Consider the following 12,604-nt stretch of genomic DNA (forward strand, 5'->3'; position numbering starts at 1 on the left):
GGAAAAAAGACTGAGTGCACTCACTCTATCTACGCCCCTCGTGATTTTATACACCTCTTTCTGATCTCCCTTCCATTCCAAGGAATCGTCCGAGCCTGCTCAACTTCTCCCCCTATAACCCAGTCCCTCGAGTCCTGTACTCGTAGGTCCCTCTGAGCTGCGGCCAAGATTGAATCAGCCATGATCCAACTGAATGGTGGATCAGGCAAGAGGGGCTGAGTGGCCCTACTCCTGCTCCGATGTTTCTGGTGTAGATGGGAAGAGTACTCAGCTGCTACTTCACTGCATTAATCCACTACCACTTGATCCCTTCACATCCATAAATCTATCAGTGCAAACTAGAGGAACAACACCTCAGGTGACGGAGCACTGCGCTGTCGGAGGTGACTTCTTACGGGTGCCGTTAAACCAGGGTTCTGGCCCAGGGTAGATATTATAGACCCATGGCCAATATTTTGGAGAGAAACAGAGGAATTAATCCCTGACACCCTGGCCGAACGCAGGAAATTGGGACTAGCTGGGTGGGCACTGTGGTCAGCATGGACTGGTTGGGCCGAAGGGCCTGTATCCGTTGTTGTGTTGCTCCATGAGTTCATGAACGAACAGGGAGTGGATTAAGGAGGCGACGTGAAGGAATTTGGGGAGCTGTTGCACGGTGCGGATGGAGTATACAACAGACGAGCACTATGAGCCTCCCTGCTCTCACCTGCTGCCCAGGATCAAAGTTGTTGCTCTCTAGATACCCCTCCTGTGATGATGCCCGGCGCAGAACTTGTCTGCACTCTCGGTTCTTCCGCGGCAGCGAGTATTCCATCTGGCTGGAGCGTCTTGGCTGTCCCGCCGGGTGGGAGTCTCTGGGCTGTTCGCAGCTCGGTGCCGACGAGGCCTCGAAGGTGTAGGAGCGCTGCGTCGGGGCGGGCTGCCGTGGCGAGGGGTCGGCGCGGGGCGGGGAGGCGGTCTGGCGAGGCGGGGGGGAGGAGTACGAGACAGTGCCGCTGGAGTGGTTGACCGCCAGCACCGAGGTGCTGTTCTGCCGGGAGATCACCGGGGAGGAGCCACCGTAACCCGACTCGTTGGACGACTGGCTTCCCACCGAGATGTCAGAGTGGCTGCAGCGGGAGTTGTAGGGCTTCAGGAAGGAACTGTAGACAAAACCCTTCATCACTGCAGGGGAGCAAGGAACAGACGTCACACACAGAGCATTGTACAGACTCTCACACCCCCACCAACCCGTCCCCCGAGAGGTCAGAACTGAGCTGCAGTTTAACGGTATTACTCTCAGCTCTGAGTCAGAACGTTGATGTACAGAGACATCTTGGCATCCAAGTCCATAGCTCCCTGCAGGTGGCAACACAAGTAGATAGGGCGGTAAAGAAGGCATGTGTGCCTTCATTGGTCAGGGCAGTGAGTACAAGAGTCACGTTGCAGCTGTCTAAAACTTTGGTTAGGCCGCACTGTGTGCAGTTCTGGTTGCCCCGTTACAGGAAGGATGCGGAGGCTTTAGAGAGGGTGCGGAAGAGGTTCACCAGGATGTTGCCTGGATAAGACGGTACGTCTATAAGGAGAGGTTGGACGAACTTGGATAGTTTTGTCTGGAGCAGAGGCTGAGGGGAGACCTGATAGGAGTTTATAAAATTATGAGAGGCATAGATAGAGTAGACAGTCTTTTTCCCCAGTGGAGAAATGTCACGGAAGTGTTGCGTTTAGCGTAATGCTTTACAGCGCCAGCGACCCGGGTTCAATTCCAGCCACTGTCTGTAAGGAATTTGTACGTTCTCCTCATGTCTGTGTGTGTTTCCTCCAGGTGCTCCGGTTTCCTCCTATATCCCAAAGACGTACAGGTTAGGAAGTTGTGGGCATCCTATGTTGGCGCCGGAAGCGTGGCGACACTTGCGGGCTGCCCCCAGAACACTCTACACAATAGATGCATTTCACTGTGTGTTTCGATATACTGTACATGTCACTAATAAAGAAATGTTATCTTAGCTTTAAGTTGAGGGAGGGTAAGTTTAAAGGAGATGTGTGGGGCAAGTTATTTTTAAAAAAGGGTGTGGTGGGTACCTGGAAACTGAGACCACACTCAGACAAGCTGTCCAGAGCAATGGCTCACCACCTTCCTGAACAAAAGCCCTAAAACCTCACATGGTGAACTAAGTGTGCCCCAGATAAGCAACTGATGATAGCAAGGGCTGCCCTATTTGGAGAGTTGCGCAGGATGTTAGAACTCCAAGGCTTATAGTGTGGCGAATATAGTGGGGACACCATCGGGAGTATCTACAGGAGGCGCTGCCTCAAGAAGGCAACATCCATCATCAAAGATCCCCACCATCCGGGCCGTGCCATCTTCTCGCAGCTACCATCGGGCAGGAGGTACAGAAGCCTGAAGTCCCACACCACCAGGTTCAGGAACAGCTACTTCCCTTCAACTATTCGGTTCTTGAACCAACCGGCACAACACTAATCACTGCAGTTCAGCAACCCTACGACCACTTTGATCACTTTACACTAAAATGGACTTTTTTTTTGTTCTAATTGTGTTCTTTCTTGTAAAAATTGTGTATGATTTATGTTTAATTTATGTTTTTTTGTGAATGCTGCTTAACTGATGCTCTGTGCCTGTGATGCTGCTGCAAGTAAGTTTTTCATTGCACCCGTGCACACATGGACTTGTGCCTGTGACAATAAACTCGACCTTGACTTTGACACAAGGTACTGTGGATGCTAGAATCTGGACCAACATAAAGAATGCCAGAGGAACGGAGGATCGGGCAGCATCCGTGGAGGGAAATGGACAGTTGATGTTTCGGGTCAAGACCCTTCATCTGGACTTAGAGGGGAGAGGGGAGTCTATGAGCTGGCAAGTGATAGGCGGATGCAGGGGAGGTGGGGTGAGAGGGAGATTGAGGAAGGGAGAGTGCAGACAGCATCAGTGGAAATATAGATTAACTTATTCTAACTTTTTTTTTGAAGTAATTCAGATGTAACCAGGCAAGAAGTGGGGGGGGGGGGTGCTGATAGGTAGGTGGAGCTAGGTGGGGCAGGAGAGGAGAGTCTGGGTCTGGAAGGTGATTGGTGGAACCCAGGTAAGTGAGGGGGGAGACCCAGTAGGTGAAGTGTGTGGGTGATGGGCAGATAGGGAAACAAAACTGGTTATGGGGGGGGGGCTTAGGCAGGGGTTTGGAGAGAACTCTCTGTGTTTTCTAGTGGTCAAAGTAACGCTATTACAGCGCCAGCAACTGGGGTTCAATTCCCGCCGCTGTCTGTCAGGAGTTTGTACATTCTCCCCAAGTCTGCGTGGGTTTCCTCCGGGTGCTCCGGTTTCCTCCCACATTCCAAAAGACGTATGGTTTAGGAAGTTGTGGGCGTGCTATGTTGGGGCCGGAAGCGTGGCGACACTTGCGGGCTGCCCCCAGAACACTATACGCAAAAGGTGCATTTCACTGTGTGTTTCGATGTACATGTGACTAATAAAGAAATCTTATCTTATAAAAAGCTTGCACTGTTATTGCAGTTATACAGCATGAATCTGGCTCTTTGGTTCATCTAGTCCATGCTAAGCACAAGGCCACCACTTACACTAATCCAATCCCAATACCATTTTATTCCCATCAAACTCTCCCCAGATTCTACCACTAGTTTGTGGGAGCTTGCTGTGCAGAAACCAGCTGCTGCGTTTCTTAAAGTGCTTTGGGATATCCTGAAAGATGCTATAGAAATGCAAGTGGGAGAGGGTGCGAGGTGATCCCAGAACCTGTGACCACCAATGATGGGGCAAGGAAACTGGAGAAGGTGCAACAGACCAAAGAGCCTCCCCTGCCAACTGTTGGACCTCGTGTATAACACGCACAACATTCCGGGGGCAAAGGGGGAGAGTTTCGATCGGAAGCAGGTTAACAGCCGGCCCATACCTCCATTGTCCACCAGCCAGCGGTTCTGGCTGCCCATGGGATCTTGCTGTTTAATGACTCCAATCAGGTCTCCTTCCAGGAGGGAGACATCCAGCTCCTGAGCAGCATTGAAGTTCCGGTCGGCTTGGTACAGTTTCTCCGGCTCGTACTTTGCCAACAAGTTTGCCCGCTGTTCCGCCGTCTGAAAGGTGGCCATTGGCTGAAGAGAGAGCAGAGCATCAGAGTGGGGCGTTAAAGCACAGAAATGGAACAGGCCTTGAGACAGGAGCAAAGGGAGGCCATTCAGCCCTTCAAGCACATTCCGCGTTTCAACCAGATCATCTCTGTATCTCAACTCCTGGATTGGAGAGCATGTCTTATGAGGATAGGTTGAGTGAGCTAGGGCTTTTCTCTTTGGAGAGGAGGAGGATGAGAGGTGACTTGATAGAGGTGGACAAGATGATTAGAGGCATAGATCGAGTGGACAGTCAGAGACTTTTTCCAGGGCGACAATGGCTAACACGAGGGGACACAACTTTAAGGTGATTGGAGGAAAGTATAAGGGGGATGTCAGGGGTAAGTTTTTTTACACGGAGAGTGGTGGGTGCGTGGAATGCACTACCTGCAGAGGTTGTGGGGGCAGATACATTAGGGATATTTAAGAGACTCGTAGATAGACACATGAATGATAGAGAAATGGAGGGCTATGTGGGAGGGAAGGGTTAGATAGATCTTGGAGCAGGATAAAATGTTGGCACAACATCGTGGGCTGAAGGGCCTGTACTGTGCTGTAGTGTTCTATGTTCTATGAATGCCTTTAGTCTTTCTGATTGTTTTATGTAAACTGACCAACCTATTTTAATGACCTACCTACATGGATGCCTAGATCTACTAAGGCAGTTTGGATTTAATTGAATGACGCCTGATGTTCAGAAATCACAGAGATGGTCTCGTTGAAGCTTATTGGACAAGGCTGGAGTCACTTAAAACAAATAATCTGGTGGAGGAAGTTAGCATCAAGAGGCATCTGTGGGAGGGAAGGAACTGTCAACGTGTGGGTCTCTTACCTCAGGATGGAGCCAGAGACCTCCCTTCAGGATAGAGAGGTAGGACAAAGAGGTAAACCAGAAAGAGTGCAGAGGACAGTTACGAGGACGTTGGCAGGACTCGAGGGATTGAGCTATGGAGGGAGGTTGAGCAGGTTGGGACTGTTTCCGTTAGAGCATAGGTGAATGAGGGGTGACCTTATAGAGGTGTATAAAATCATGAAGGGCATAGATACCGTAGGGTGAATGTGCTCAGTCTTTTCCCCCCAGGGTTGGGGAATCAAGAACTAGAGGGCACAGGTTTACGGTGAGAGAAGAGAGATTTAATAGGGACCTGAGGGACAGCTTTGTCGCCCAGAGGGTGGTCAGTATATGGAATGAGCTGCCAGAGGAAGTGGTTGAGGCAGGTACATTAACAACATTTAAAAGGTACTTGGACAGGCACATGGATAGGAAAGGTTTAGAGGGATACGGGCCAAACGCGGGCAAATGGGACTGGCTTAGATGGGAATCTTGGTCGGCATGGACCAGTTGGGCCGAAGGGCCTGTTTTCCGTGCTCTACGACTCTATGACAGGTAAGAGGGGCTGAATGGTCTCTTTCGGCTTCTGTTCAAGTCTCTGAACCACTCGAGACGTTGCAGAACTCGGTGGGATACACCAACAGGACGGCCCAGAACAGAAACAATCCAAAACTCACCATTGCTGACATTTGCCACCTGGAAGACTGCCGTTCCGTGGTCTTGCGTTCGAATGGCTTTCTGGAGGAAGGCAGTGTGTCCGGGAAGAAGCTGAAGACTTGCAGTAGTTGCATGGCCTTATTGTGCTGCTCCTGGAATGAGGCCACAATGGTGGTGTCCTTACTCACCACCGAAATCAGCTGTGGAACAAAACCCTCTCATTAGTCCTCCTGCTGCGGACGGGTGCACGGTGTCAAATGTAGTTTGTTGTCCATGCTGACATAACTCTGCTCACCACCACATCATTAGGTTGCCTGTTCGTTCCCATATTGCTACCAAGATTTCACAGAAGCTCCCTCTACACTGTCCCATCACACACTCCCAGGGCGGGGGACAGCACGGGTTAGATACAGGGTGAAGCTCCCTTTTGCAGGATGTGCTGAGCTGTGTCCACAACTCTCTGCAGTTTCTTGTGGTCTTGGGCAGATCAGTTGCCGTACCAAGCCACTGTACATCCAGATAGGATGCTTTCTATGGAGCATCTATAAAAACTGGTGAATGTCATCGGGAACATGCCGAATTTCCTCAGCCTTCTGAGGAAGCAGAGTTGCTGGTGTGCTTTCGTGTCCACGTGGCTGGTCCAGGACAAGTTGTTGTTGATATTTAACCCTAGGAACTTGAAGCTCTCAACCATCTCAACACCACTGATACAGACAAGGGGATATACTCTGCCCAGCTTCCAGAAGCCAATGACCAGCTCCTTCATTTTGCTTATAGGGGATCCACGATGAGTGAGATTCCCACCCTTACTGTGGGACGAGGACACCCTGGGGTATCTGCACCCCCCGGTGGAAGGCCATGCCCAACAACATGAGGGGGAAGGGGCAAGTTCCAGGAAGGAGCAACTCCACTCTGTCGTCAAAGTATGCACCTTCCTAAACCAATAAATACGTGGACTCCATAGAAATATCACGTGAGAAAACAATAAGGTAAATAATTCTTGTTTATTCTTTTGACTTCTTGGGAAAGAGGCTGACAAGTCATTAAAAAGGAGAGAGAAAACCCAGACAGTGTCTGCAGACATCTGCCGGGTCAGAGGTGTTAACACCATCACCTGAGACTTGTGGAATGAAGTCCAGGCCTTAAAGGCAAAGGGTCTTAGGTGCTGCAGGCAGAGGTTTATAATCAGAACAACTGGAATTCTCAACCAAACACTCAGGTAAAGGACATGCACTTCAGGTGCAAGGGGAAAATTTTAAAGAAAACCTACAGCACAATACAGGACCTTCGGCCCACAAAGCTGTGCCAAACATGTCCCTACCTTAGAGATTACTAGGCCTACCCTTAGCCCTCTATTTTTCTAAGCTCCATATACCTATCCAAAAGTCTCTTAAACAACCCTATCATATCCGCCTCCACCACCGTTGCCGGCAGCCCAATCCACGCACTCACCACTCTCTGAGTAAAAAAACTTACCCCTGACATCTCCTCTATACCTACTCCCCAGCGCCTTAAACCTGTGTCCTCTTGTGGCCACCAATTCAGCCCTGTGGAAAAGCCTCTGACTATCCACACGATCAATGCCTCTCATCCTCTGATACACCTCTATCAGGGATGTGCGGGGCAAGATTTTTTTCCACGGGCTGCTAGGGGAAGCAGATACAATAGAAGTGTTTAAAAGACTTTGAGATAGACACATGAATATGCAGGGAGTGGACGGATGTGGATCACGTGCAGGCAGAAGGGATTTAGTTTAATTTGGCATCGTATTTGGCACAGACATCGTGGGCCGAAGGGCCTGTTTCTGTTCTATGTTCTGGGGGGGGAGGGGGGGAGCTAGATGCTATTAAAATACGAAGTCCTACACTGTTTTGTTCCAAGTCGGAAAGTGGATACAAAATGGATTGAGGACCAGGCATATCTCCTCTTCTCACCTGCGACAGAGGCAGAAGTCCTTCCAGCGTCTTCCCCACGAAATCCCGGTGAGCCTCAGCAAAGCCTTGCACGCAGCTGATGAAGAGTTCCTCGGTGCTCTTGTGAAACCTGGGCATGTCGTCCAGCAGCTGGGCGTTCAGAGCCTCGTAGTTGTTTTTTGGCCGCCTGCAGTTCCTCCAGGGTCCTCTTGTCCTTCAGCTTCTCGGCACGCTCCTTGCAGTTGTGGTAATCCAGCAGCTTGTCGAAGCGTTTGATCATCAGCTTGTGGGGCCCTGCGCACATCCCCAACAGCTGGGTCAACGGATCGATGACGAGTCTCTCCGTCCGCTCTTTCTGTTCGAGAATGCAAGGACAAACTGCAGCAGGAGTAGGTCACTCCGCGCCTCGAGTCTGTTCTACAAGACAGATACTGAAGTCCCACACCACCAGGTTCAGGAACACCTACTTCCCTTCAACCATTTGGTTCTTGAACCAACCAGCACAGCCCTAATCACTAAAGAATAGCAACACTGTGACTGCTTTTATCACCTTGCACTAAAATGGACTTGTTTTCTAATTGTGTTCTTTCTTGTAAAATTTGTGTATAATTTAAGTTTAATTTGTTTTTCTTGTGAATGCTGCTTATCTGATGCGATGTGCCTGTAATGCTGCTGCAAGTAAGTTTTTCCACTGCACCTGTGCGTACATGGACTTGTGCATGTGACAATTAACTCGACTTTGACCTCAATGCCCCTTTCCTGTCCCATCCACCGATATCCAGAAACCTATCCACCTCTGATCTGAATGAACTCAAGTCACTGAGCCCCAGGACACAGAATTCCCAAAATTCACTGAGTGCAAAATTTTTTCCGTACCTCCGTCCCAACTGGTCTGTGACTGTGACTACGGGTCCTTGGCCAACAGAAAGCCCCTCCCTGCGCTCACTTCCAAAGGGTTTTGTTGTGTTTCAGTGAAATCACCTCCTATTCTTTGAACTTCAGAAGGTCAACACAGAAAATGACACAAGGAAGAAAAATTCTCATCCTCGTCTTGACTCTGTCTAACCTTTTCCCAGCCTCCGAGACCTCGACGGACTTCTCCACTCCCAGTTTCCATCTCTCTGCCACTGGCAGCCCTGGTGTGTCCCACAAACCCCTTCCCCATCTGTCAATGTGCCACACAAATCCCTTCCCCAGTCAGTCCCAGTATGTCCCACAGACCCTATTCCTCCTCATCTCGTGGCTTGGCTAACATTGAATGAACAATATTCATTATTAATCAGGGACTCTATCCCAGCACTTACAAAGTCGTTGAAGAGGCTGTCACTGATGAGGCGATGAGCCTGCTGATAGTGCTCCAGATTGGTGTGGCTCTTCTCTCCGTACATGTCCAGAATACTCATCGCAGCCAGAACCTTCACTGATGCCGAGTCCTAGGATGGGACGAACAGTCAGCCCGTATGTGGGACCACACCACACCACCTCACCAACCCCCCCCCCCCCCCCGCCATCAGGGTGATGGGCCCAGTGATGTTCCCCACCTGCTCCCCAAGCTGCAGGCTGGTTTCCAGGACGACAGCCCAGCGTCGCGCCGACTGCAAAATCTCTGCACAAGGGTCCCAGAAGCCATGGTGGCCAAGGCTGTTTGACTGTGGAGGAATCACTGCCGAACCTGATCCTGATCCTGTCCGACCCTCAAACCCCTTCCCCAGTCAGTTCCTGTCCGTCCCTCAAACCCCCTTCCCCAGTCAGTCCCTGCCCATCCCTCAGACCCCCCCTCCCCAGTCAGTCCCTGTCCATCCCTCAGACCCCCTTCCCCAGTCAGTCCCTGTCTGTCCCCCAAACCCCTCCCCCAGTCCAGTCCCTGTCTGTCCCTCAATCTCTTTCCCCAGTCAGTCCCTGTCCGTCCCCCAAACCCCTCCCCCACACTCCGTCCCTCAAACCCCTTCCCCAGTCAGTCCCTGTCCGTCCCTCAAACACCTTCCCCAGTCAGTCCCTGTCTGTCCCACAAGCCTGAGGTCCTGAGGCCAGCTGCGATGTGCTGGGTTCTGAGCGGTTCACCGGGACCCAACCCCTCGGTGGTAGGGACCCACCACTGACTCACCCGTAGGTGCTGCAGATACAGGGACAGGTCTCGGATGAAGTTCTTGATCAGCCGCTCTTGCTCCCGGAACCTTCGTTCCACCTCCTCAAATGCCTCATTTCTAATCTGAAAGAGGAGAGAGAGTGAGAGAAAGTGTGAGAGTGAGAGAGAGTGTGAGTGAGAGAGAGGTGTGAGAGTGAGAGAGAGTGTGAGAGTGAGAGAGAGTGTGAGAGTGAGAGAGAGTGTGAGAGAGAGTGTGAGAGTGAAAGAGAGTGTGAGAGTGAGAGTGAGAGTTCAGTTGTCTGCCCTAGGAGATTGGAACATTTGCCAAACAGCAATCAACAGGAGGGTAGAAAACTTGTACAGGAGTGACGTGTCCTGCAATGCAATTCGTTAAAGAAACTTGCATTTCCATAGCACCTTTCATCTCCTCTCTGAGGTTTCCCAAATATTGCACAGCCAATTAGGTACCTCGGAGTGCAGTCACTCTTGGACTGAAACCTGGCAGCCAATTCTGTACAGCAAGCTCCCACCACCGCACTATAGGAAGGATGTCGAGGCATAGATTATGCAGGGCATAGATAGGGTTGGACAAGCAATATCTTTTTCCCATTATTGAGCAATCCAATACCAGAGGGCATGCATTTAAGGTGAGAGGGGGTAGGTTCAGAACAGGCGTGAGGGGTATGTTTTTTACTGAGAGAGTGGTGGATGCCTGGAATGCGTTGCCTGATAGGGTGGTGGAGGCAAATTCATTGGGGGCTTTTAAGAGGGGCTTGGATGGGCACATGAATGAGAGGAAAATAGAGGGATATGGGCATTCTGTAGGTAGAAGGGATTAGCTATGTCGGCACAACATTGTGGGCCGAAGGGCCCGTTCTGTGCTGTACTGTTCTATGTTCTATGATCAGATGCCATTTTGATTGGCCATCAGATGAAAAGGTGCGTCAAGAAACCAGAAAGACCAGTGGAGGTCCTGGCCCTCACCTCATAGGCAGGAGGGAGCGAGGCTTCGGTTGTTCGCAGTCCTGCTCAGTTCCAACAGGGGGCACTGTCATCGGTGCTGCGCGTCACATCTCAGGAAGGACATGTTGGCGTTGGGAGTCCGAGGGCAGTGTGTGACAGCATCATGGAGGCATAGGGTCATACAGCACAGAAACAGGCCCTTCCACCCACCATGTCCATGAGAGCACCTATCTATACTCATCCCATTTACCTGCTTTAGGTGCATCAAGGATTATGATTCTAGTGCTTGTCTAGATGTTGTGAGAGTATCTGCCTCCACCATCTCTTCAGGCAGCACGTTCCAGGTTCCAATCACTGTTTGGTGATAAAATCCCCCCTCAGATCCCCCCCACACTTCCTACCTCTCAGCTTAAACCTATGCCCTCTTGTCTTTGACACCCCCCACTATGGTAATGATTGTGACTATCTACCCTATCTATCCCCCTCATAATTTTATATACCCTGTCAGGTCCAGGGGAAACAAGCCCAGCCTGTCCAGTCTCTATAACCGGAATGCTCCAATTCAGGCAACATCCCGGTGAACCTGCTCTGCACATTCTGCAGGAGAACGGCTGTAGGGTACAGGATGGTATTTATCAGTTGGTAAGCTGGGCAGAGCAATGGCGGATGGAATTTAATCCTGATGAATGTGAGGTGATGTACTTCGGGAGTTTTAAGATATTTAGGATATTAAGATATTTATTAGTCACATGTACATCAAAACACACAGTGAAATACATCTTTTTGCATTACTAAGAGTGTGCTGGGGGCAGCCCGCAAGTGTCGCCACTCTTCCGGCGCCAACAAAGCATGCCCACAGATCCTAACCTGTACGTCTTTGGAATGTGGACACAGTGAATGGTAGGGCTCTAGGAGACGTTGAAGACAGAGGGACCTTGGTGTACATGTCCAAGAATCCCTGAAGGTGGTAACATAGGTAGATAAGGTGGTGAATTGCAATTGGTTTATTATTGTCACTTGTACCAAGGTGCAGTGAAAAACTTGTCTTGCATACTGATCGTACAGATCAATTCATTACACAGCGCATTGAGGTAGTACAAGGTAAAATGCAGAATAAGACACAAAAAGTTCTGCAGATGCTGGAATCTGGAGCAATACACAAAAAAGTGCTGGAGGAACTCAGCAGGTCAGGCAGCATCTATGGAGGGAAATAAACAGTCGACGTTTCGGGCCGAGACCCTTCAAAGTGTCACAGCTACAGAGAAAGTGCAGTGCAGGAAGACAATAAGGTGCAAGGTCATAACAGGTAGAGTATGAGGTCAATAGTCCATCTTATCATATAAGGTATGCGGGATACTTGCCTTTGTTAGCCGGGGCATGGAATATAACAGCAGGGAGTTTATAGCACAACTTTATAAAATATTACTCAGGTTACAGCTGAGTGCTGTGTGCAGTTCTGGTCACCACACAATAAGAAGGATGTGATAGTGCTGGAAAGGGTGCAGAGAAGATTCTCCAGGACATTGTGCCCAGGACGTACCACCAGACACAAGGACAGCTTCTCTCCCACTGTTATCAGACTCTTGAACGGACCTCACATACACTAAAGGTGAACTATTGATCTCCCAATCTACCTCGTCGTGGCCTTTGCACTTCCTTTGTCTACCTGCACTGCACTTTCTCTGTAACTGTAACACTATATTCTACATTTTTTTTTCCTTTTTACTACCTCGATGTACTTATGTATGGAATGATATGCCTGGATAGCACGCAAACAAAAGCTTTCCACTGTGTCTCAGTACGAGACAATAATAAAGCAATTACCAATTACTTGGAGCTGGTGATGGGTTCAATAACTTCCAACTGCACCTTAACAAGTATCCTGTGATCAGTTTAATTCAACCGATTGTTTTTTTCTTTTAAGAATCACCAAAAGCCCCAGCAGACAATTAAATCTCCTGTGGAAGTTCCACTGGAATAAAATAAATCACTGACCTCCAATAATCAAGAGCTCAGACATGAGTCTAGGTG

The 12,604-nt window shown here is 49.8% G+C and overlaps 1 protein-coding gene across 1 annotated transcript in view; it reads right to left on the bottom strand.

The window, feature by feature from the left end:
* LOC127576874 (dynamin-binding protein-like) overlaps nucleotides 1-12,604 on the bottom strand; it is a 111,957-nt gene that overhangs the window by 1,727 nt on the left and 97,626 nt on the right. Inside the window, 7 exon segments of the mRNA XM_052027680.1 lie at nucleotides 707-1,164; nucleotides 3,909-4,107; nucleotides 5,632-5,811; nucleotides 7,546-7,704; nucleotides 7,706-7,879; nucleotides 8,829-8,957; nucleotides 9,629-9,733. Of these exon segments, the coding sequence (XP_051883640.1) occupies nucleotides 707-1,164; nucleotides 3,909-4,107; nucleotides 5,632-5,811; nucleotides 7,546-7,704; nucleotides 7,706-7,879; nucleotides 8,829-8,957; nucleotides 9,629-9,733 (1,404 nt within the window).

The sequence above is a fragment of the Pristis pectinata genome, chromosome 12 (genome assembly GCF_009764475.1).
Source record: "Pristis pectinata isolate sPriPec2 chromosome 12, sPriPec2.1.pri, whole genome shotgun sequence".
Lineage (NCBI taxonomy): Eukaryota > Metazoa > Chordata > Chondrichthyes > Rhinopristiformes > Pristidae > Pristis > Pristis pectinata.